Source organism: Thamnophis elegans, chromosome 10 (genome assembly GCF_009769535.1).
Source record: "Thamnophis elegans isolate rThaEle1 chromosome 10, rThaEle1.pri, whole genome shotgun sequence".
NCBI lineage: Eukaryota > Metazoa > Chordata > Lepidosauria > Squamata > Colubridae > Thamnophis > Thamnophis elegans.
In genome coordinates this window covers 14740150-14764067 of record NC_045550.1, presented here as the reverse complement: position 1 = coordinate 14764067, position 23918 = coordinate 14740150, and the positions used below count along the sequence as shown (strand labels likewise).

Genomic DNA, 23918 nt, shown 5'->3' with positions numbered 1-23918 from the left:
TACAGATAAGCAGAAACATACTGGATCACTGGCTAACTTCTGATGAATTTAGCATAGTGATTGCTTATAACATGGGTGTCAAACTCGCCGCATCACATTGTTGTTGTGTGATGTATCATGATGGTTTTTTCCCCTTCGCAGAGCTAGGGGTGGAATGGGGGCTGCATGTGAACATCCAGTCTGCAGGCCACTAATTGACACCTCTGGCTTATAACCACAGAGTGGTAGGTGGGAGATCCCAAAACTCTTTCCCTCAGAAGTCATACTCTTAACAATAAACAATGAAAAAAAGAAATTAAAACTATTAAATATAACCAAAATAATCACCCCTTATTTAGATACCAAAAAACTACTCCATTACGCCATTATCCATTCAACATCACCAGAAACTCATTATTTAAACCCAATCAGGTAAGTAATCTTTTTAGTTCTCAATTTTTTTGTGAGGCAAGCAAAAATACGCAAATATCTCAGCTGTTTCAAAATAATGAAAATTGCAAAGAAAAAGATTTATTCCTATCTGAAGAAAGCCTCCTTTTAATTGAAGTAGAAATTTTACTCCCAAAAAGTATACTCCAAAAATTATATTACAAATGAAAGTCAGCTGTAGTGTCCATAAATTTAGACTGCACTACAGCTGTGCACTTGATGGAAGACCCAGCCTCCTTGTCACTCACTCAAACCAGCTCATTCAGGAAATCGCTATTTCTGTTACTTTCTAGCAATGAATGACAATCCAGAGGACAGATAGATTAATTTCAGGTTTTCTCCTTAAATCTGGAGGAAGAAAAAGCCTTCTTCCTGAGTAATTGGGGGTGAAAAATTTGCAATATTGTCCAACTTCGAAGACTGCCATTTTCACCACAGCAGAAGTCAGAATCCAATTTTTACAATTCTTTATCTGTTTACGTCTTAGAAAAAAAATTCAAAACAAATTGACTTTCCCGTGGCAAGTATCTTTAAGTCTATGTAATTTCCAAATGTAATTAGAAAAGAAAGTATGGAATCTGTCTTTAAAAAGGCACTGAAAGCAAGTTGAACAAGATGTCTGTTGCGTTATCTTTCAGTGCTCAAAACCTGCCGACCTCTTCAGAAGGAGCAGCTGACTGAAGCACTTATAGGTGTTCGCCTATATCTATCACCCAGATAGATTTAAAGAGCCGGTCTGCTCACCAGGTGTTTGTTCTTCACTGCAATTGATATTGTGGAGCTGTCTTAGTTTCCATTTCTTTCTCATCATCTTTCCACACATTTCTCTGATCAGTATAAAAACTTTTTATACTGATCAAACTTTTTCTGTATCTAATAGAGGGAAATGCTGAGTTTCTGACTAAGAGCAATTGCTTACTCCTAGGAGGTTGATTGAAAGTCTAGGATGACATGTAGAGTCACAACAGCCATTGTCCTGTGTAAATCTGGACATTGTTTCTAAAGAGTAATTGGATACAGAAGTGGTAGGGAGAACAGATAGCCAAATATTGCTTCAATATACAATTAGAGTTTCCATTTACACTGGTAAGCTTTATTTATTTTACATTTGAACCTCATTTTTTTAAGGAATGTATGTCCTAGTGAGATCTAAACAAGCATCTTGGGTTCATATATTATGTCTTTTGAGATAAACATTCACTGCCTCCAAACTAAGCCTTATGGTAGGGTTAATACAGTTTTAACAGAACCAGAAACAATGCTATAACATTATTTCCAAAAAATCCTCTCTCCCTCCCTACCCGCCCCAGCCTTTTCATTCTGTCCTGATCATTGCTCCTCTCATTCTGTCAAAAAAATTAAGTGATGCTTCCAATCCCTAAAATAATAACCCCTTTGTTTTAATAGCAACACTTCGACAAGGTTTAAATCTGCTAGTTGTCGTGGTTTGATTTAATACAAACTTCACTTCTCTTCGGTTTATGTATATTATAGCTATTACTACTGTGTAGTAGGAATGTCTGTATTTGAAACTGCTCTACTGTCATCAAGAAATATCCATCCCTAGATGTTATATCTTCCATCTCAGGATGAATGACTAAAACTTGCTACAAAGTACTACACCTAAAAGCAAAAACGAAGCCCTGAATATTGATGGCGGGGATATGATAAATGGCATAACACCGAGTTCCAAACTATTCACTGAAGTTCATTCTGAATCATAGCAGCCTTATTTCTGGGTCACAAGATGATAGTTTCCATGGAAAGTTTTTGCTAGAATAAACTTGGGTACTTGCCAGCTAGATAAAGGCGTGTTTATTAGAAAATGTCACTGCTATTTAGAGCAGCACGAACAGGTTTGTAAGTTACTCATATATTTAAAAAGCAATAATACGTGACCTGAGACTGATTCTCAGATTGTACAATGTGCACCAACAGGCCACCTATTATTCTTTACCTCTGGTAAAAATTCAGGATGTATGCTATAGCATAGGTTCTGTGCCCACAGACTTTCTGCAGTGGAGATGCAGATCGGCCGGCTATATAATTGCTAATGGATCTTTCCAACCAAGTGCCTTAGAAAATCCGGGAATTTTGTTAATGATTCCCATCATTAGCTCAGCAATGGCTAATTGGGCAATAGCAGGAGCCAGATACTGTCAAGGAGAACATTTCCTGCAAATTATACAGCATGGTATTCGCTTTCTTCACAGACCAATGAGCTAAAAATAGGAAACATGAATCATTTTTTTTGTAAATTTATTCATGTTTTTCTATTTATAGCTCATCAGTTAATTTAACTTTTTAAATTTTTTAAATGAATCAAGTTAGTGGCCCCAGAACACTGCCTGAGTAGATGGCATGCAATATGAATAAATAAATAATGAGAAATTTGCCTCTGCTGTTTTTGGTTTGCCAAATATATAGATTTAACATGTTTAATCATGACCTAGGTGTATTTCTTACAAAGACATACAGAGACGTTGCAAAGAGAATACCACTTGATACCACAAGAAGCAAGAGCACCATCAAGCCATAATATGACAGTACTTCATTATAACTTTATGTCATAATGTAAAGGTATATCACTATGACTTTACAGTTGCATCTCCATCAATACAATGTCAATACTTGGATCAGGGTGTCTGTAGAGATATACACATAAAGGTTTCCATAGATTACAAAGGCTATATTTAAATGGAGGTCTTTGTGTACAGGTCCCCACTTTAGAAAATGTTGTGTTCTTTGAGATCGGTCTTGGCTAACTTCATAGCAGAACCTTTCAGAAAAGAACAGCTGGTCACTGCTTTTTGTATGGTGAATTATGAAGCCAATGCCAATACTTTTTCTGTCCTATTGTGGGAAGAAAAGAAAGTATTTCTTAATACCTCTGAGACAAATGCACATACTGTGGGTAGATAAATTATTTATTCATAACAAGTTTATATGGCTGTTGAGTTAAACAATCCTAAAGCAAGTAATGATGCAATGCAAAGAGAATGCTTAATAGAAAGTTGTTATAAACTCTGCATTTTATGAGAATATAAGTTCCTTCTCTAATCTGGTACCACCACCACCACCACCCCACACACGGGTTAGACTATAAACCTCATGAAACAGAGCCTTTTCAGCTGCTAGGAAGATGAAAGTTTTACTTCGGTGCATGTGAGGGCAGGGGCTTAACTTCAGTACCATTTGTGTGTGGTAGCTGTGCTAAATTGTGGGATATAAATGCCTTTCTGTCACATAACTCAAAATAAGTACCTTTGTCTTCCCAGCAACAGTTTATATATTGTGTTGGGAAATGAAGAAAGGGCTGTTATGCAGGCCTAGCTAGTGGAGATGGTTGGGCAGCAAGCATCTTCCTATGATCTTCCTAAGCCTTTCCTGAGTTGACGGAAAGGGAGACCTTTGGAAAGTGAATTTTATGTAGGAGTATGTGCCTTTTATTCTGTTAGAAGGAATTAAATGTAGTGTTGAGCTTCCTCTTTCACTCTGAAGCTCAAAAAATTTTAAAGTGAAATCTTCATGTATACAAAAGAGGGTAAACTTGAAGAGAAATCAATTCTTAATTATTATTGGACAAAAGAGAGTCATGAATGTTCTTACAGAATGCTTGATGTACTTGTAATGCTTGTTTGGTCTTCTCCACTTTCTACAAACTGCCCCGAAACTTTTCCAACCAACAAGTTGTCCAACCAACAGTGATTCTATCTCTTTAGCCAGACTTCTACTGTTTGCAGAAATGCCTAAGCTTAGCAAAGATATTTTCCATCAAGACGGTTAATGACTTCAGTTCTTCCCAAATTGGCTTCTGAACTGGAGAAAAGTACTGTATAATTCTTCTTGATTAGCCTATGTTGTAGCTTAGGGTTGTTGTTTTTTTTGTTCCTTCTCCCCAAATAATGATCAGGTTGGTAATTTTATGGCAGGCAAGCAAATAAATAAGGCTGCATGCTCTGGGAGGGGAAATCCAGAGTTCCCCAACTACAAGCCACTTTTATTAAGTAAAACAATTGGTAGTTGATTTTCTTGCTGGTAAATGATGCTTTGTGAGAGGAAAAAAGCCATCCCACATTAAATTGTGTATCGGCAGCAATTCTATCTGAGCTTTTTCCTGATCTGTAGTAAACTTAGACTGGGAAAGCACAATTTATGCTCAGTTACACTTATAGCTACATTTTGCTTCCTCTTATAAAATCTCTGCAAGAAATCACCCATTGAAAATGGTCCATTTATTTTTAACATTCTTCTCTCCCATCTTTTGTTGTGTTTAAATATTTCTGCTAAAATCTCATTTTGGATTGAAGGCTTAAATTTTTCACCAAATGGATATTAAAGTCCCCTATTCTCTTTACAGTCTATGACTGTAATACAGATTTGATTTGATATTAAAGTATGGGAAATAAAAAAAACAGTCAAAAATGGGTTAGTACTTATAGTAACACATATCTTTTCCCTTTTCAGTATGGTCTTCATGAACTTCCTACATTTTGAGTCACTTTGCACTTTCCTGTTTTCCCAAGGTAATTTTTAAAATTTACTTTTAGACAGCAGCGAATGAAATGATAGTGTGTGGTATAGCATGCAACACCCATCTGTTTATGACAGGGTATGGAAGGAAGGACTGCATCTACAGAGAATAAATCTGGATGCTTAGTTCTTTGAAAATTAGCATCTACCATGTACTATGTTGTAACATAGCAAGAGAATCAACATCTTTGCTCTAAATACGGTAACTTGATGGCAGTTGAAAAAATTATGCATATTACATTTGGCAAAATTCATTGCAGTTTTCAAAGATTTCAGGTATGGACTGAAATGTCTTGAGGTTGTTATCTCCACATTATAAAAGACTGGATGATTTCCAAATATTTCAAACCTTAGGCTGGTTTTTTTGAGTGTCATTAATTTTCCACTTATGATTTAAACATATTGAGTGTAATTCAAGTTTTTTTTTTTAAATAAGTCATGCACTGTGTGCTTTGTTGTATGCTTAACATATTTCATTGTTTTATATCTGATGAAGATTGTATGAGAATTTGCTATTGAAAAATCTGGCTAAAACTAGTTTTTGGGGGCGAGTCTCTAGTTTAAGATACCCTTAACAGTAGATTTATCTCTGTGGAAAAAAGAATTTAGTCTGTTGAGTCTTTCAACTCAATCTTTGATCATGCTTGATCTTGAAAACTCTTTTATAGAAGCCAAAGAATCTTTGATTTGAACCTACAAAGTGACAAGCTTAAGGCCTCGAACCAACAAGAATCCTAATTTACAGAGCCTTTTTCACCCCTAAATACTTATTTAACATTCTCTCTGTTCCTTGAAAGAGTGAAGTTTGACTTGTTATTGTCCATTGTGTTAGAGGAAATGTATGATAATGCACAGTATTTATGTCATGTTTGGCAATGGAGAAAGTTGCTTAGGGCTAGATTATTTGAAGGAGCACAAGAAGGCAATTTAACTTGCAAGTTCCATGTAGTATGAAGGTACATTTTGTGGGACCAAGGAAATAGGCCTTTTCTTGTGATTTCCATTCTTTGAAATATCATTCTGCTGGAGATAAGATTGGCACCCGTCTTGTTACTTTCTCGTGAAGATGTAGTTTTGTCAGCAGGTTTGGAGACCCCTGGTTGATACGGAACTGATCAAGTAGTTGGTGTGCGTTGTCACTTCTGGAGTGACTGTTCCATGGGTGATATTTTAATGTTGTAATCCCGTCCCCCCCGTCCCCCCAATCACTGTGTGTAAGTTGGATGGTCATATAAATTTGTTTAATAAATAAATGTGACTATCCTTTTTTCTAGCTGCCTGTCTCAAAAACTTTCTCGCTAAGTGCCCAGTGTGGGTAGTGCATTTTTTATTAGCAGATTGGTTCACTGATTGCTCCATGAAAGTAGCTAAAATTTAGTTCAGTAGCAATCCCAGTTAGGAAGCATTAATTTTGAATGAGGGTTTATGATTTTTAATGAGTCTCCATTTATTTATTGCCTGATCGCTGTATGTGATTTTATTTCTTTCGTCTGTGATTATTAATAATGCATGCATAGAGTTATGTTAGGTATCCGTCAATTGCTTCCTAATTTTCAACTAAAACACAATATTAGGGTAGTAGACAAATACTATCGCCACTGTAAACCCTGTGTCAACAACTCTACATGTTCACAATAGCATAGATCCAGCTTGATTTTTTCTTATTTTCACTAAAGACTTTATTCACTAAAGACAATAAAACCAGTTTTTCCACTTCCTATTTCATCACAGAACAAAGAGCAGTGATAAAGAGAGAGACCAGAAACTTACTCTCAGTTCAACCAAGCGATCCCTAAAGCAAGTACCATTAAACAATCATGCAAGCATTTTGTTAATTCTAAAGCATAGGACATTTTTTTACGCTCAGTCTATCATTCAGAGACACTTACCTAGGTGCTATGATAATGCAATAATATCTACTCTTGTATCTAATCAACTTTAAAACTGTTACAAACATAATAACTGCTGTGAAATGATTGATTGTAGTTATATAATGGTGTAGTGCAGTGATGGTGAAACTTTTTTGGCTATCGTGCCATAAGCTGGAGGAGCACAAGGGTCGTGCTTGGGCATGCTGCACCCATAATGCGCAACCCCCAGCATGCATGCACGCATGACAGATGCTCCCCCCATTTTTTTGCATGCTTTTTTTGCCCTCCCCAGGCTCCAGAGGCTTCCCTGAAGCCTCCGGAGTGCAAAAAATTAGCCCTAGGGCAAATCGTAACTTCGAGAACGGACTTCTGGTTTGCTCGTAGGACTGGTTTAAACCCTCTGGAGCCTTCAGGGGCCTTCTGGAGGGTTCCCTGAAGGCTCTGGAGGAGTAAAAACGACCCTATGAGTAAACCAGAAGTCTGATTTGCTCGTATGGCCATTTTTAGTCCTCCGGAGCCTCTAGGGACCTTCAGGAGACTTTCCTGAAGGCTCCAGAGGACTAAAAACAGCCATACGAGCAAACTGGAAGTCTGTTCCCAAACAAATGGCTAAAAAAAAGGGCTGAACTCAGCTGGCCGGTGTGCACATGCACGCTGGCCAGCTGAGAGGGCAACGCCTTGTGTGCCCTGACAAATGGCTCTGTGTGTTACCTGTGGCACGCGTGCCATAGGTTCGCCATCTCGGTGTAGTGCATATAAATCAGATCTTTCAGTTCAATTTCTAATTTTTGTTGCTGATTAATGTACAGGCTACATAACAAGCTGCATTCTTTTTTAGCTGTCTTCTCTTTTGTTGAATCAAATTGAAGTCTTTAGCTTTTATGGAATTTGGAAAAGAAGTTTTTAGTGTTGTGAATAATGGTGTTAATATCTTTAATGTTACAAAGAGGTTCAAATCCCAGACGGATGTCATGATTTTTGGCAGACATTTGAAAAGAATGGTATGACATGATTTTCTTGAAGTATGTTGGTAAGTGTTGACAGTTTCGATTGTTATTTAATGTTGCAGTATTTATATCATGGAGTATCCAAGAGCTACAAGTCAGTCAAGAAATAATTGAGAAGATTTCAGCCGCTTCCCAATGTAAGTATTTCATTTGTATACAGTAGTTACCGTATTTTTCGTAGTATAAGATGTACCTTTTTTCATCAAAAAGGAGGCTGAAAATCTGGGTGTGTCTTATACATTGAATATAGCATTTTTTTGCCTCCCAAAGCCCCGCTCCCTTCACCAAAATGGCCGTGTCTATCCTTATGGAGGCTTTCAAGAAGCTCCTAGGGGCTGGGGAGGGCAGAAATGAGCAAAAAAATGGCCATTTTTTTGCCCCCCAGCCCCCGGCAGAACTCTATAAGCCTTCATAAGGCTATGCATGCATTTTTTTTGACAAAAAATCAGCCCATTTTTGTGAAAAATTGCTGGTTTTTTGCTCTTTTTTGCCCCCCCCCCCCCCAGGAGCACTCTGCAAGCCCGCCCCCCAATGCTATTCATGCCTTTTATTTGAAAAAAATGAGGCCGGTTTTGTGAAAAACGGGCCATTTTGGGGAGGTTTGCAGAGTGCAAAAACTTTCCCCCCGCTTTCGGAAAGCTCTTTAGTTAGAGTGATTGATGAGAATTACATTGATCAAGTGCTGTGCCAGCAGAAACAAGTCTTAGGTGCTGCAGGTTGTCAGTGATTTCCTTCTCCAGCACATGGATAAATACACCTGGAAACAACTACCTACCTACCTATTCTCTCTGTCTCGCTACCTACCTACTATTTCTATCTCTCTATCCCTCTATCTGCCTACCTACTCTCTCTCTCCCTCCCTACCTAGTGTATTTCTCTCTCTCCCCCCCCTCTCTCTCTATCTACCTACCAGGGATGTGGAGGCAGGGGAGGCAGGGGAGGCAGAGCCTCACCACTGTCATCATGAAAAGAAAAAAAAGTGTAAGGAAAAGGCAAGAGCTGAGGTCAGGCTGAGCTAGTTGCTGCCAGAGTCATCATGGATGACTCTGCTTAGTGCTTAATTGTTTAAAAAAGCCTCTAAAAAAGTGCCTTCTACAGGAGGCGGCAGGAGAACGATGTGCCTCATCTAGTCTGGTGTTTTATGATTACTTGAGCAGAGTTAAGCAAGGGTTAAAAGCCGAAAAATTCCTGACGTAGATGAGGCACGTCGTTCTCTTGCCTCCTCCTGTAGAGGGTGCTTTTTTAGAGGCTTTTTTAAACAGTTAAGCAGAGTTATCCACAGTGATTCTGGCAGCAACTAGCTCAGCCTGACCTCAGCTCTTGCCTTTTTCCTTTTACATTTTTTTTTCTTTTTATGATGGCAGGCAACAGCAGAGTTGAAATCCTCTCTGAAACAGCTGGGAAAGGTACGTGTGTGTTAGAGGGAACGGAAGGAATTCAAACTTCATCCTCCTGGTGCAATTTTGTGTGTGTGTGTGTGTGTGTGTGTGTGTGTGTGTGTGTTTGAGAGAGGGGGGGAAGAAGCATATTGAGACAGTTCTTTAGTTTATGCACTATGTAACACCCTAATACTATGCCTTTGGGTCTTCTGAAATTTTAATTATCCAATCATAAGCAAAACAATGTTTTCAGTAGAATGAACTTCTACTTACACCTGCCAGCCAAAATACTGCTAGTGGTATTGCTAACATAGGCTGAGGAGGAAACCCTAAATTTTCTGAATCCTGGTGCAACTTTGTGTGTGTGTGTGCGCATGTGTGTGTGTGTGTTTAAGAGAGGGGGAGGGAGGGAGAGATGGAGGAAGGAGGGGAAGGTAGAAGAAAAAGAAAGAAGGAAACTTATTTAGCAAAGGAGAAAAACAAATCGGAACTGAGCATGCCTGGCTGTGGAATTCTGGGAGTTGAAGTCCACAAGTCTAAAAAAATTGCTGCCTCACCAGCCATAAACCTCACCGCACGTCACTGCTACCTACCTACCTTTATTTTAATTTACCTCTTCAAAACTTTGGTGTGTCTTATATTTTGGTGTGTCTTATACTCCAAAAAATATGATATTCGTACTATCCTTTTCACTAAAAAATCATACATATTTAATTATTTCCTATTATTACAAATTATTTTTTCTCCTTTGCAACTGCTTCTTAAATTACTTATTTTGGGTTTCATCAATATACAGTAGGGCTTGTAATACTTTCAGCTTGGTTCTAAGAAAATCCTGTGGGCCACTTCTTTAAAGCAACAGGTCGAAGAAAAAAGCAACCACTTTAAAAAGCACCAGACTTATTCCTGAACACTCTAAAATGTTGTTCAGCTCCAACACCTAGTGGTAATCAGAATGTGATCAATCAGGTCAATTTCTAGGACATTAAATACGTCCTCCCGTGGGCATTAAGGACTTATTTTTTACATTTATAAATTCCTGTTTCACATTTTATGCAGTCCAATTCTCTTATTTTACTTTTGAGGAGAAATATATATACAATCACATAGTTTGTCTTTTGAGTTCTAGAGATAATGATGTGTTGTCCAGAAGAGATGATTTCTGTTTGTATTTTCATTTGTTTATTTTATTTTTCCAGTTTATATGACCATCCATCTAGGCGAGATGTGTGGTGTACAAGTCAAATAAATAAATAAATGTAGCCAAGAAACCCTAGGCAGCAAACAAAATAAAAACAAAGTATCCTTTTCTAAAATAAACCAAATAAAGCTATATTGTTACTCAGTAAAACCACAAAAGCTACCATTCACATTGCCCATAGCAGAGCCACCTTAAAAACATTGTGACCTTAAGGACTGGGGGATGACCTTATTTAACTATATGAAAGATCAATAAAGTAAAGCTGTATTTAGAGGGGAGAAGCTGTTCCATAATGCAGGCACCATAATGAAGGAATCACACTTTCTGGGGCCCATCAGGTGACACTGTTTTGCCTATAGTATCCACAACATGTCCACTCTGTAAGATATGGTGGGATAGAAACAGTCGAAACAGGTGACCTCATCCTGTGCCATATTGGGTTTTAAAGGTAAAGGCCAGCATCTTGAATTATACCTATCAGCCTAGGGAGTCTATGAAACTGATACAGGAACAGTATTACATAGATCAGGGGTGAAATTCAGCAGGTTCTGACAGGTTCTGGAGAACTGGTAGCAGAAATTTTGAGTAGTTCGGATAACCAGCAAATACCACCTCTGGCCGGGGATGGGAATGGAGATTTTGCAATCTTCTTCCCCCAGGAGTAGGGTGGGAATGAAGATTTTCCAGTATTCTTCCCCTGCCACATCCACCAAGCCACACCCACAGAACCGGCAGTAAAAAAAATAGAATTTCACCACTGACGTAGATGTAGCATAGTGTGCCTAAGACTGCAGATGCTGCTATATTCTGGACCAGATGAAGCTTTTGTTAAAGCACAATTGTAGCTTTATTTGGTCTGAGCCTTATAAATCTGAATAATTCTGAGAAATCAAAGATTAGAATGATGATCCCTTAGTGTAACAAAGAAAGCATTAAACTAAGGTTGCCTGCCTTAGCCACTGATGTTATGCAGTTTCTATTTATATTTTTAAAAAATTGGGGAAAAAACTTTCCCAGTTTTTTGTCTGCAATGACGAAAACCAATTTCTCCCAGGCATATTTGTGCTTTGCGTGTTTTCATGGGCTCCTCCCTATATAAGGACAATCTTATATTCATCTGTTAAAAAAACATGAGATTTCTATCTTGAGGCATAAGTGTTTGGAGCAGCAAGCAATTATTTTGCAAGCAAGTTTGTCCTTGTTCAGGTAAAGCCAGGACATTATCTCAGGGAAACATGAAGTTTGTATGAAGCTTGCATCAACCAAAGCTCAGATATCTGATCTGCAGATTATAAAAGAATTGTAATATAACAACTTAATGTTCAGAACTACAGATCTCTCAGACCCGCAGCTAAAACAACCTTTTAAATCCAGAAAGGATTTACAACAATAATTATATTTGTCTTTTAAAAAACTGAGGGGTAAGGAACTCCCTTTGTGTTAAAGAATAATATGGCTTGATTTGGTTTGAATAATTGTGCTGTATAAATCTGTTCATTATGATTTGTAGCTTTAGATAATGGTTTAAAGTGGTATTGAAACTCAACTGGTTGTGACTTTACTTAATAAAGCATGACTTAGTGTGATGCATATTGTGTACACGAGGAAAAACTGGTTAAGCACCTAAAGGAATAATATCTTGTGTCTAGTTAGAAACAGCTGCTGTTCTCAGAATGGTTCCATTTTAGTCCTCCCAATAACAACCTTTTCTAGTTGAATATCTGGAAGAATAAAATGCAGTAATATTCAACCACAAGAATTTCATGTAAAATCTCCACATTCCTTAGGCTAGGCTTTTCAGATGTCTTTAACTCTGATTCCACAACTTCCATGGGATATATTCTGGGTCAGAATTCAGAATTATCTGGAAGGTATTGGGTTGCTTGTCACATTTTAGATAGGGGGAAAGTTGCAGACTGTCTAGGAGCTATTTTTAACTATATGGTTCAGTCTTCTCTTAATTGGTACTTTCCAGGGATAGCTGGAAGAGCCGAGGTGGCGCAGTGGTTAGGGTGCAGTACTGCAGGCCACTTCAGCTGACTGTTATCTGCAGTTCAGCGGTTCTAATCTCACCGGCTCAAGGTTGACACAGCCTTCCATCCTTCCGAGGTCGGTAAAATGAGGACCCAGACTGTGGGGGCAATATGCTGACTCTGTAAACCGCTTAGGGAGGGCTGAAAGCCCTATGAAGCGGTATATAAGTCTAGCTGCTATTGCTATTGCTATAGCTAAAGGCTGGGAGTTGAATTGAGGGAGAGGTTGGATGATACTAGAATGAGGACATTTGTTAAACTGAAGCCCAGGTTAATGATCTCTAACATTTTCAGGATTTTTAATTGTGATGGTTAGGAGAGATAAGGGGAAAGCTAGTTGGGATTTATTTATTCATTAAAGAAATGGATGAAGCTACACAACTCAAAATTAATGAGTCTGGTTGGCATATATCAATAAAAATCAAAAGCAGTCAAAATTGAACAAAGGAATAATATATATAATCAAATTAGCCAGCTACATCATACACATACAACTGAGACTAACTCATTCTTCCAGCAGGACAGACTCAATTGCCATACTGGTCTAATGCATAGGACAAGGATAGGGTGGGGTGGGGTGGGGTGGGGTGGGGTAGCGTAGGGTAGGATAGGATAGGATAGAATAGAATAGAATAGAATAGAATAGACCTTGGAGATCTTCTAGTCCATTCCCCTGCTCAAGCAGCAGACCCTATACTATTTCAGACAAGTGGCTGTCACTTGTCTTAAAAACCTTCAATGATGAAGCACCAACAACTTCTGAAGGCAAGCTGTTCTGCTGGTTAATTGTTGTCACCATTAGGAAGTTTATCCTGAATTGCAGGTTACTTCTTAATTGCAATTTGCATCTCTCCTCGATTAGTTTTCATCCATTGTTTCTTATCCTACTGCACAAACCTTGGGGCTTGGGGCAGCTTCTTCCAAAGGAAAGGGAAATTAACAAAAATATCTCCTGGATCGCATTAGATGATACTGCCTCAGAGAGGAAGCCTGAAACATGACTCCTATACCACCAACTTGTTACAACTGATGTTACAATGATCAAAAACACTAAAGATATATTATATTGGCATGTAATAATGCTTAGCAAGTAATCTTATAAACCTACCTACTAGATTAACCTGATAGTTGAGAATATATAATAATATAGAAGCTTTATATTTTAGATAGTAAATGCAGCGATGGCTGGATCTCCTCTTCTTTCCCTTGTTATTTACTGTATTATAAAAATGTTATTAATAGTGACCTTTATTTTTAGTGTTCATTTCTCTTTCTCTGACCCCCCTGTTCATGATCCCAAAACAGCAGAACAGTTCAAAATGTTAAAGTTAAAGGTTATGAGAAATTGCCTTTGTCTTTTTTCAGTAATGAATTGCTCTGCTCCAGTCGATATCTTATTTCTGTTAGATGGATCCTATAGCATTGGCAAAGCAAGCTTTGAAAGGTCAAAATATCTGACAATCAAGCTTTGTGATGCATTGGACATCAGCCCAGAAAAGGTAAGTATACTCATATATTTCTCACAACACTAACAGCATTGCAATAAAATTTAACCTAGGGATCTGTGAGTAATGAATCTGGAAAGAACAATTTCTCTCTGAAATGTTTCATTCCTTCTATCTTTATTGGGAGGAGGTGGTATTTTATACTGTTCTCCATTTAGGTAGGTGGGGCATACTTTTTAAAAAAAATTTTTTTTTAATTTTTATTGCATTTGTTAATGCTGCCCAACTACAGAAATGTCTGGATCATAATAGCAATAGCACTTAGGGCTGTAAACCACTTCACAGTGCAGTGCTATCTAATGTGGGGTTGTCAGAGCTCTCTGAACTTGGTTGTTTTCTTGCAGACATTTCATTACCCAACTATGTAACATTATCAGTGCTAGAATGGAATGGGGCTTCTCTCTGTTTATATACTAGTGGTTTGCCCTGTTAGTGTTGGTGGAAGTATTCTTGGTTTCTTGATTAGACTGCTATTTACTGTTTGTAGTTCCTTGATTGAAGTGTTCTTTACTGCTTGTTTTGCGCGCCCACCAAACCAGCAGTAATGCCGGAAGCAACCCACCCCTGGTATCCATCTATTTCCATTTCCTTTGAAAATGTAGAGATGATCTGTTTCCTTTTTTTCTTTTTGGTGTTCATGGTTGCTGCAGTGTTTTTGTACTTGGCTAAGTAGTGTTCTTACACAGCTTCTCTTTTGAGAATTTGGGCTGTTTCTTTGATAGGGCAGTATTTGATTAGTATGGGTGGTTTTACAATAGACTTGTGTTTCTAATTTGCCACCATTGCCTCTGCTGGCTAGTGTATTGTTGTTTTCTTCTTCCCTTTTGAATGTTATTCCTCTGACAATGTTGCTTATAGTTTCCTATGCTTTCTAACTAGAAGGAAAGGAAAATATCAGGAGCAAAGGAAATTTTAAAGAGAAGAAATTTAATTTGCTTATTTCGTTTCTGTAGCTTAGCCTATTGAGATCACCCAAACTTTATCTTACCTTTTCAGGTTAGAGTTGGAGCAATACAATTCAGCAACACTCCTCGCTTGGAATTCCCATTGGATGCATATTTCACTAGGCATGAGATAAAAGTTCAACTCAAGAAGATTGTGTTCAAGTAAGATAGATTTCATATTTGGACTCTTGCTCTGGATCATTGAATCATTTAATTGCATTAAATGAGCTCAAACGTCATGTGATATCAACCAAAAATTGTAGATGAACAGGTATCCAACCTCTGTTTAAAGAAAGTTCTTTCAAAGTAAAATGACATTCTGTTATATCATATGGAATCTCCCTAAGTTTACTCAAACATTAAAAATTATATCATATGATTAATAAGTCTGTAATTTCTCTTATCAATTTATATTAGCTATCTTTTAATGCTCAAAATCTCCCCATTAGTTTCTATGGCCGACACTCCCTGTCCTTAGTCCTAGTACAATATCACATGATCTCCGCCATGCATCCTATTTCTCATTAGCCATAAATATTTTCATTTTTCTGATGGGCCTGTATTAGCTACTTTCTCCAAATCAGCCAATCATTTTTATATGTTCCTATGCTGTCCTGTGTTTTTGTTTACTCTGTTATATAAATTAAAAGGAGATTTTAAGTTGTCATGTTGCCACATTTCAACCACAGGATAAAGAACAGTAGGAATTGCGTTGAAATTATATCTGTATACCTACTATATTCAATTCTATCCTATTGTCTCTTAGTCTCAGCCCATGTGAACCATGTGTATAAATATATAGTTGCTACCAACAATTCAGTAAGGCAGTTTTTCCAATGGCATGTTAACAACATGGGTCTGCATATTAGCTTTTTATGGTTATATTTAACGTGCAAGTATAGAAAAAATATCCTGAGAGCTTTGTAAATTTAAAATCCAAGAGTTTTCTAAATCAGAAAGAGTTTTAGCTCATTTATCTATAAGCAAAACTTTTATATATAATATTCTAAGATAATGTCCCAATCTGATGAACTCGAGATATACTGGGTTGAAAACTAGAAATCTCAGACCAGCGCTTGGAGGAATAAGAATAAAAGAACTTTTCCCCACTCAAATAGTATCGGACTAAGTTTCCCGGTTTCTAAGAATTACAATTCTAGTATATCAATTAGTGGAGGACTGTTTAAAGATACGGACTTTATCACAGAATGCAACTCTAAACCCAACTGTTCAGTGAGTTTAGGTTTTGGGAGGTGGAAAATGATGGCAATTGACAAAATGCAGCTGGTCAGGAAAAGCATGACTGCCACCACAACTTTGTTGATGCATTCCTGACATGGAACTTTAGAATAATGCAGCAGAGAGCAAGAATAAAGGAAAAGCTTTAAAAAAAGAGTTCAAAGACAATTTTGCCAGGAATTTAGAGTATTAAAAATTACAAGCTGTTATAGAGAGAAATGTGTAATTTAAAGCATTAGGTACCATAAAGCAAGAGTGTGATCAAATGCTGAATACACCAGGAAATAAAAAGTGGATGGAACTAGTTTCATTTTTTCAAAATAAATAAACATTTTAGGGTCCATTTCTGAACTATGAGGAAGAACGTTTTGTTATAAAAGTGATTTATTTATTTTTCCATAAACTCCAATCGAGGCCAAAGTACTAGAATGTTATTCTAATTTTAATTGCAAACTGCATACTCTGGGTCATACTATTATAAGTGATATCGGTGAGCTTTTTTCTGTTCCTTTATGTCATATGATATGATATGTTACTATTCTGAAAGGATGCATAGCTAACTAACTAGCCTAGCTAATACTATAATGAGCAAAAGAAAGTTGATTAGATTATCAAAATTCAATAGGACTAGTCAATCATATGCTATTGCAGAATTAATAACCCATTTGGGCTTACTAATAAAAGAATAATAAAATAATTCCCTTTGGAATTAGCAAACAGTAGGAACCTCAGATGCTTTCTGACTTATAGATCAGTATCACCATCAAACAACTCACTAGGATAACTTAAACTTGTCTTCACAAAAGACATAATAGAAGTTTGGTCTTTTTTTTTTTTGATATTCATAAATTAATTTTGTCACTATGTTCTAGCACCAGATACAATTTGCTGTGGATATACAGTATAAGTATTTTGTATTATTCATATCCATTTGTGTAAAAATGGATCTGCATGATGGAAATCTGATCCCTCAAGCACTAAATTGTGTTCTATTTTGGTTGCTCAAGCATCTAGCATTTCCACTCTTCCTCCTATTCTTGCCAGTCTAGATCCCTTTTTGTTAAGCAGAATAATACAAAGTTTTGTGGCTGCCAAAATCTTCTAATCAGCTGGTACAATCCAAATGGGTTTCTGAAAGCTGCACTTAATTTCTGGGACTCCTAGAACTGACTTTCATTCCCTGTTGAAAAGGAAATCTGGGGATGGATATGAAACCACACCTGCCAGATGGGCACTGAATCTTTAACAATTGCTGGAAAACAGCCACTCCTTCAAGGAGAGATCAACACAATTCATAAAGTAGGCATAATTCTGGTACCCTATGCTTTTTAGTTAAATATATCAATATAGTATATTGTGTTTAAAGGAACAAGGAAAAGTTTTCACCCACAAATCAACATCTGGGTTTTTATTCACCAGGAGTGAACTATCTCCTGTGCAGCTTCATTCTTCTCTCCAGGAAGTAGCTATTTCCCCTGTTATAATAGATATGAACCAACTTTGTATAATTGTAAAGCAGTTGTTTTCCCTTTCAGACTAGTCATTGTTTTGGCAATCAAGGCAGCTGCAATTCTCCTGCATGTCTCTCCTTGATTCTCATACCTATTCACTCTACTTTCTCCATTATATCTTGAAAAGTCATTAAAGCTTAACATTCATTGCAATAGAAAAGAAGAGCAGGATAAATGGCTATAAGACAGGAGTGTCAAACTTCCGCAGGACACCCCTGGAAACAGCAAAGGACCGGCCCATGGAGTGTTGCAGGAGGTCGTAGCAGCTGAAAATGAAGCTTACAAGGGCCATGGGTGACCTTCCTGAGCTCTGTTTTTGTTGGCAGAGGGTTGCAGGAAGCTGTTGCAGCCAAAAATGGAGCTCAGGAGTCCCACCACAGGCACCTCCAACAAGAGCGACATTGAGCTGGCCATGCCTATCCTGGCTACGCCCCCCTGGACCCCCTCAAGGTCAAACATAACCCTGATGTGGCCCTCAATGAAATCGAGTTTGACACCTCTGCTATAAGAGATTGGCTGGTAGAAATAATTGTTTTCTCCTGGATTTAGACAAGAGAGCATGCCATGATGCTGTTGGATTTGGAAATAGTTCTTGGTGTGGGCTAAAGCAATGACTAACTGCAACTCAATTACTCATTGTCACTCTAGTTCTCCCCCCTTCCCCAGGACACTCAAACAGTCACTCCCATTTGGAGGTAACCAGAGGGAGACTATTGTCCAGTTGTTTTAGCTGTCTCACCTACATTCATACAATTGCATAGTTATTTTTCTCAAGATGTTTAATATACATATATTTTTCCCACATGTTAGGAAAAAGGGAATAAATAGCATCATACAACAAATGAAGGGAATTACATGATTTGTTTCTACTGCTATGAAAGGATGTGAAGGAATAAATGTAAACAGCTTGAAATCATAGCTTATGAAACATAATAATAATTATAATAATTATATTATAGTTTCTGATAATCAACGTTGTCAGGGCAGATAATGTCATTTAAAAATATTAAAATGACAAAACGAATAAAAAGTATAAATAACACAGAAGCGTATGTATTATTTATACTATAAATACTGTATATTGAACAAAAGGGCAAAAGTTGACCACAGATACTTCAGATTCAAAGTAAATTAACTTTAATAGGCAGTTTAAAACTTATTTGAAAAGGAATGTGTAAAAAAAGCACCAAAAACACAGTTACCAAACTTCATGGGTTGTTAATTTATAATGAATGTGGAGGTTGTATTTTATTTTTTAAATAAAGCCAAACAAAACTATGAATTACTAGAAATACAAATATCAATTATGGAAACAAGATGTTTTTAGAAATAAATTTAAAATGGTCAAAAATAATAAAAGATTCCTGTCTGAAATTGATTTACAAATGACATTATCTGACAACTGTTAAAATCTACCACATCAACAAAAGTCCTATCTCTGTTACAGAATTTACATCTATGTTTATGTGAATTTATTTCTATGTATGCTGATTATTAGTTAACATATTGAATTAATTAATACTTTATACAGATCTTGCTCTCTCTCTCTCTCCCTCCCTCCCTCCTTCCCCTCCTCTTTCTCCATTTTGTTCAAGCTTTTTCAGATTTTAAGTAGAACTGCAAGACTGGAGATTAAAAACTGAAAAAAGATGTTGCAGATTGTACAATCATAGTTTATTCTTCAAAATAATACAAATGAACTTCACTGCTGTGAAGACAATTACAATAAGATGCATTTTTATTTATTTGTTTATTTATTTGCTAAAATATGGCTTTATTTTCTTATAAAGAAGAATTTCTTATTTTCTTCCTATAGTTAAATATATCAAAACTGCTTCCCAATATTATCTGAACATGGAAATCCTAAATAATGTATGAGGCTGTGATTGTAATAAATTCCTACATTCAATTTGATGTATTATCCAATTAAGTGCATTCAATTTATTGATGCAGTTTGATTAATATATATTACCAGACTAATCTTTCATCCCTTTATCTTACTTGATAATAATGTATTTTGTCTGAAGTAATAAAATATCTTTAAATGAGAGATATCTACCATCTCTTGTGCAATAATTTACCATCCATTTTTAATAGTTTTTCCTAAATCCAGTATTTTTTGAAGATGAACATCCAACTATAATTTTTTGTTTACTAAGTGACAATATGTCTGATCACCTTCAACATAGGAAAAATAAATGAAATTCTCATAATGATTAGAACCAAGAAACTGCCAGGAGTTTACTGTCCTTAGTAGTAACTCTCAGATTGAACTCCCAATGTAGTAGCATTTTTAATGAAGTTTAACAAATAAGCAAAATTATATTGTTTAATATCAGGGAACATAAGGTACCATGTTCATAAGAAAGCTATATTTTCAGTAAAGAGATCCTGAGTAGTTGTTTCTTTGATAAAAGAACTATTAGCTTTGTCAAGCTGTTTAAATATAATTGAATGTGCATATGTGTATGCCATAGTTATAAAACATTTCATTTCCACTTTACTTTTGAAAAAATATGTTATGTATAGATATTAATAAGGAATTATCAGAAGTTAAGAAGACAAAACTGGGTGCCTGAAGCTTTCCTAATGCTCGCTTTTCTTGCTTTAGAGGTGGGCGAACAAAAACAGGTCTTGCTCTAAAACACATTCTTCAACAAGGATTCCGTGGAGGCAGGAACTCATCAGTTTCCCAAATCCTTATAATCTTAACTGATGGGAGATCTCAGGACAACGTGTCAAACTTAGCCCAGCAGATAAAAGAAAGGGGGATTGCGGTGTTTGCAATTGGAGTTAACTTCCCAAAGTGAGTTGACATGGAATGTTCCATTGCTGTTGCCACTTAATACCATGTTTCTCCGAAAATAAGGCAGGGTCTTATTTTATTTTGACGCCCCTCCCGAAATAAGCACTTGGCCTTATTTTTGGGGAGTTCTTATTATTTTTGAGGTACAGGAGGCGGTGAGCGTGGTCACCTCATGGCTGCTGCTGTGTTGCAATATTTTAGGGGGAGGGCTTTGTTTAGTTCATACGCTCAACCCCCCCCCATTGGTCTTATTATCCAGGGAGGTCTTATTTCAGGGTGACAGAGTAGTTAAAGGGAATTGAAGGGAAATCCTGCAGTAGATAGAAGATTTGGCATGCACATCTTTCAAGAACAGAGAGGATCCACTATGTAGGAGCTTATTGCCGTTGAGAGTTTAAAAGACCAACAGTGGGTGTTCTTTTTAAAACTCAGTCATTAATTACTTCTTTAGCATACCAAAGATTCCAGTGCATTCCTTGGCAGCTCCAGATAAATATTGACACATTTTAATCTGAAGTATTGGGAAACTGGTAAAATTCATTCTAAATTTTAGAAGCAATTCTAAAGGATGTTCTTGACTTAGGACCATTTGATTAGTGACCATTTGCAGTTATGAGGATAACTGAGGATACTGAAAAACAGTTACTTGTGATTGGTCCTCAACTTGCAACCATTGCAGCACCCCCGCAGTCATGTGATCACAATATAGGAACTTTGCAAATGCCATGTGTTTACAATAGTTGCAGTGTCCTCGGATCATGTGATTGCTGTTTGCAACCTTTCAGGCCATCACAAGCAAAGCCAATGGGAGAAGCTAAATCACTAGGCAATATGTTTAATGATTTTGGCAAAACAAGGCATCATTTTAGGTGCAACTCAAGGACTACATTGCTTAGTGATGGAAGTTCCAGTTTCAATGGTGGTTGTAAGTTGAGGATTGCATATAAAATTTAATAGTACGGCAAAAAGTGTTTCTAAAACTGAGCACATAATGTCCTACATCAAGGAAAAAGCCAGAAAGGTGTTAGGCATGAAATGAAGCTTCCCACTGGAAAAAAGGGTAGCCTAAGGGTTGTAACCAGTTTACATGTTTGTTTGTTGTAAATAACAAAAATAATGCGGTTTAATGAAGAGTCTTAGGCCATTCATTTTAAAAAATAAGCAGCATGAATGACCCAATTCTGTACAATGAAGATTTGTATGTGTAAGGATGTACAATGTACTTTTAAAAAAGTTTTTGCATTTGTGCAGGTGGGGAGAATTGTATGCACTAGCAAGTGAGCCAGTGGAATACTATACGCTGTTTGCAGAAGACACTGATGATGCCTCCAATGGGCTTTATACCGTGCTTGCACTCTCTGATATCTGCAATGCTGCATTTCCGGGTATTTTAAGTTTAATTTAACCAATAAAGAAGAATATTTGTAGCTCAGGGTTGAAAGGACAGTTCCTTGATGCTCTCTGAGCTTGGTTATTTTCTTGCAGATGTTTCATTACCCAAATTATGGAACGCCATCAGTGCTAGCTACTAGCACTGATAATGTTACTTAGTTTGGGTAATGAAAGTCTGCAAGAAAACAAGAGAGCACTGAGAATTGGGTCTTCAGTTTACTTTAAGAACTCATATTAAGTGTTATTTAGTACCTTCTGTTTTTATTGTGCCTTGTTTTCCATTAGCTCAATTAAGAGCTATGTTTTCACTGTGCCATTCCCCCCTCCCAATAAAGTTGTTGTTTCTATATAAGTTGATTTAATTTAGTCAATTTGGTATAGCCAAAACCTCTAGATGACAATAAAATTAATTTTATGACTCTTTGACAGATAGGGGATAAGGGAGCTTTTCTATTGTTTTCTATTGCCTCATTACCTGATGTCATTTGAAGAATGTTAAGAGTAGATTCCCTATGATTTTATTATCTATTTTGCAACCTTCCCACAGTTTTTTGTTTGATGGAGAAAAATGTCGTGCAGCTTTTCTAGCATCTAAGAAAGATTCAAACAGCAACATAGCACAATAAAGGAGTAGTCTGAGTTAAAATTGAATTCTGGAGTGCAGGACATGGAATATAGAATAGAATAGAATAGAATTTTATTATTTGTATGCCGCCCTTCTCCGGGAAGACTCAGGGTGGCGAACAATTCAAAAGGGGAAAAAGGGGAATATAAAACAAACTACAGATAATTAAAATAAGCAAGAGTCACACAACCATACAAGTCGAGAGGGGAGGGAACTCATCACCCCCAGGCCTGCCGGCAAAGCCAGGTTTTGACGGCTTTTCAGAAGGCCTGGAGAGAGGTGAGGGTCCGAATCCCTGCGGGGAGTTCATTCCAGAGGGTCAGAGCTGCCACAGAGAAGGCCCTCCCCCGGGTAGTAGCCAGATGGCATTGGCTAGTAGATGGAACCCGGAGGAGGCCAACCCTGTGAGATCTAATGGGTCTGTGGGAGGTAATTGGCAGCAGGCGGTCTCTCAAGTATTGGATATTGGATCCAAGTTATAGGAAGATAGATTCAGTTGAATGGTAGGGCGGGGGAATCAACAGTAACAGTAATTCAGCATTGGAATAAATTATTGAAAGTGAATTCCAATTGATTGGGTGTGTTTAGGTTACTGGGTAAATTAAAGTAAAACCAAGGCCAATTCTTTAGTTTGGATCCTCTATTAAACAGAAGATTGAGCTCAGAAGCTTAAATGACTCTTTCCATCTCTAAGATTCAGGTATTAAAAATAATTACAAATATTTTAGAAAGTTGATTTTTAAAGGGCATGCATTGCTATACCATAAATAGCAACATGTATAGATACTGGTTGCAGTTTCTTTCTGTATAGCCAACAGGTGGTCTCTGCAAATAGAAATATTTTCAGAATGATTTTTCCTGCACATCTGAATAAGTATGTTGGAGATAATGACAGAGAGAATGAGAGTGAGCTATCCTTTTCCTTTACTTAAACTTGTATTAATGTTTAATCAAAATGTTATTGCAAATCAGAGAACTTGCCAAGGGACAAAGTGCTTAATTGTCAAACACTAAAAATTGCTTTAGATCAGCCCAGCCTACCTGACATCTAATCCAATCTTACCTGTTTTGACTGGCAGTTGCTCCCCAGAAATTCAGGCAACCATGTTTCCCAAGATGTTACCTGATGTTAGAAGCTATTAAATCTGATTTATCCATGTAATGTCAAAGTGCTACAGATTTGTTACACCACTATTTTGGTATGCTTAAGTTTCTTGTCGCACACAATTAATACTGATTCTGAATTCTTGCCTCTTGCACAAGCTTGCAGGGCTGAACCTCATCCCTGTGAACGCAAAACACTTGAACGAGTAAAAGAACTGGTTGGAAACTATTTTTGTTGGAAAGGATCCCAAAGCAGAAATATTGTACGCACATCACTCTGCCCTTTCTACAAGTAAGTCACCTTAATCTTCCTCCTCCTCCCTTTCTCCCCTTCTCCTT

At 37.1% G+C, this 23918-nt stretch overlaps 1 protein-coding gene across 1 annotated transcript in view; it reads left to right on the top strand.

Annotated features, from left to right (window-relative positions):
* Positions 1–23918, top strand: part of VWA2 (von Willebrand factor A domain containing 2) — a 40837-nt gene that overhangs the window by 722 nt on the left and 16197 nt on the right. The window contains exons 2-9 of the mRNA XM_032225608.1: positions 339–411; positions 4897–4955; positions 7903–7977; positions 13819–13952; positions 14955–15064; positions 20264–20458; positions 21710–21843; positions 23739–23871. Of these exons, the coding sequence (XP_032081499.1) occupies positions 339–411; positions 4897–4955; positions 7903–7977; positions 13819–13952; positions 14955–15064; positions 20264–20458; positions 21710–21843; positions 23739–23871 (913 nt within the window). The remainder of the gene's footprint in view (positions 1–338; positions 412–4896; positions 4956–7902; positions 7978–13818; positions 13953–14954; positions 15065–20263; positions 20459–21709; positions 21844–23738; positions 23872–23918) is intronic.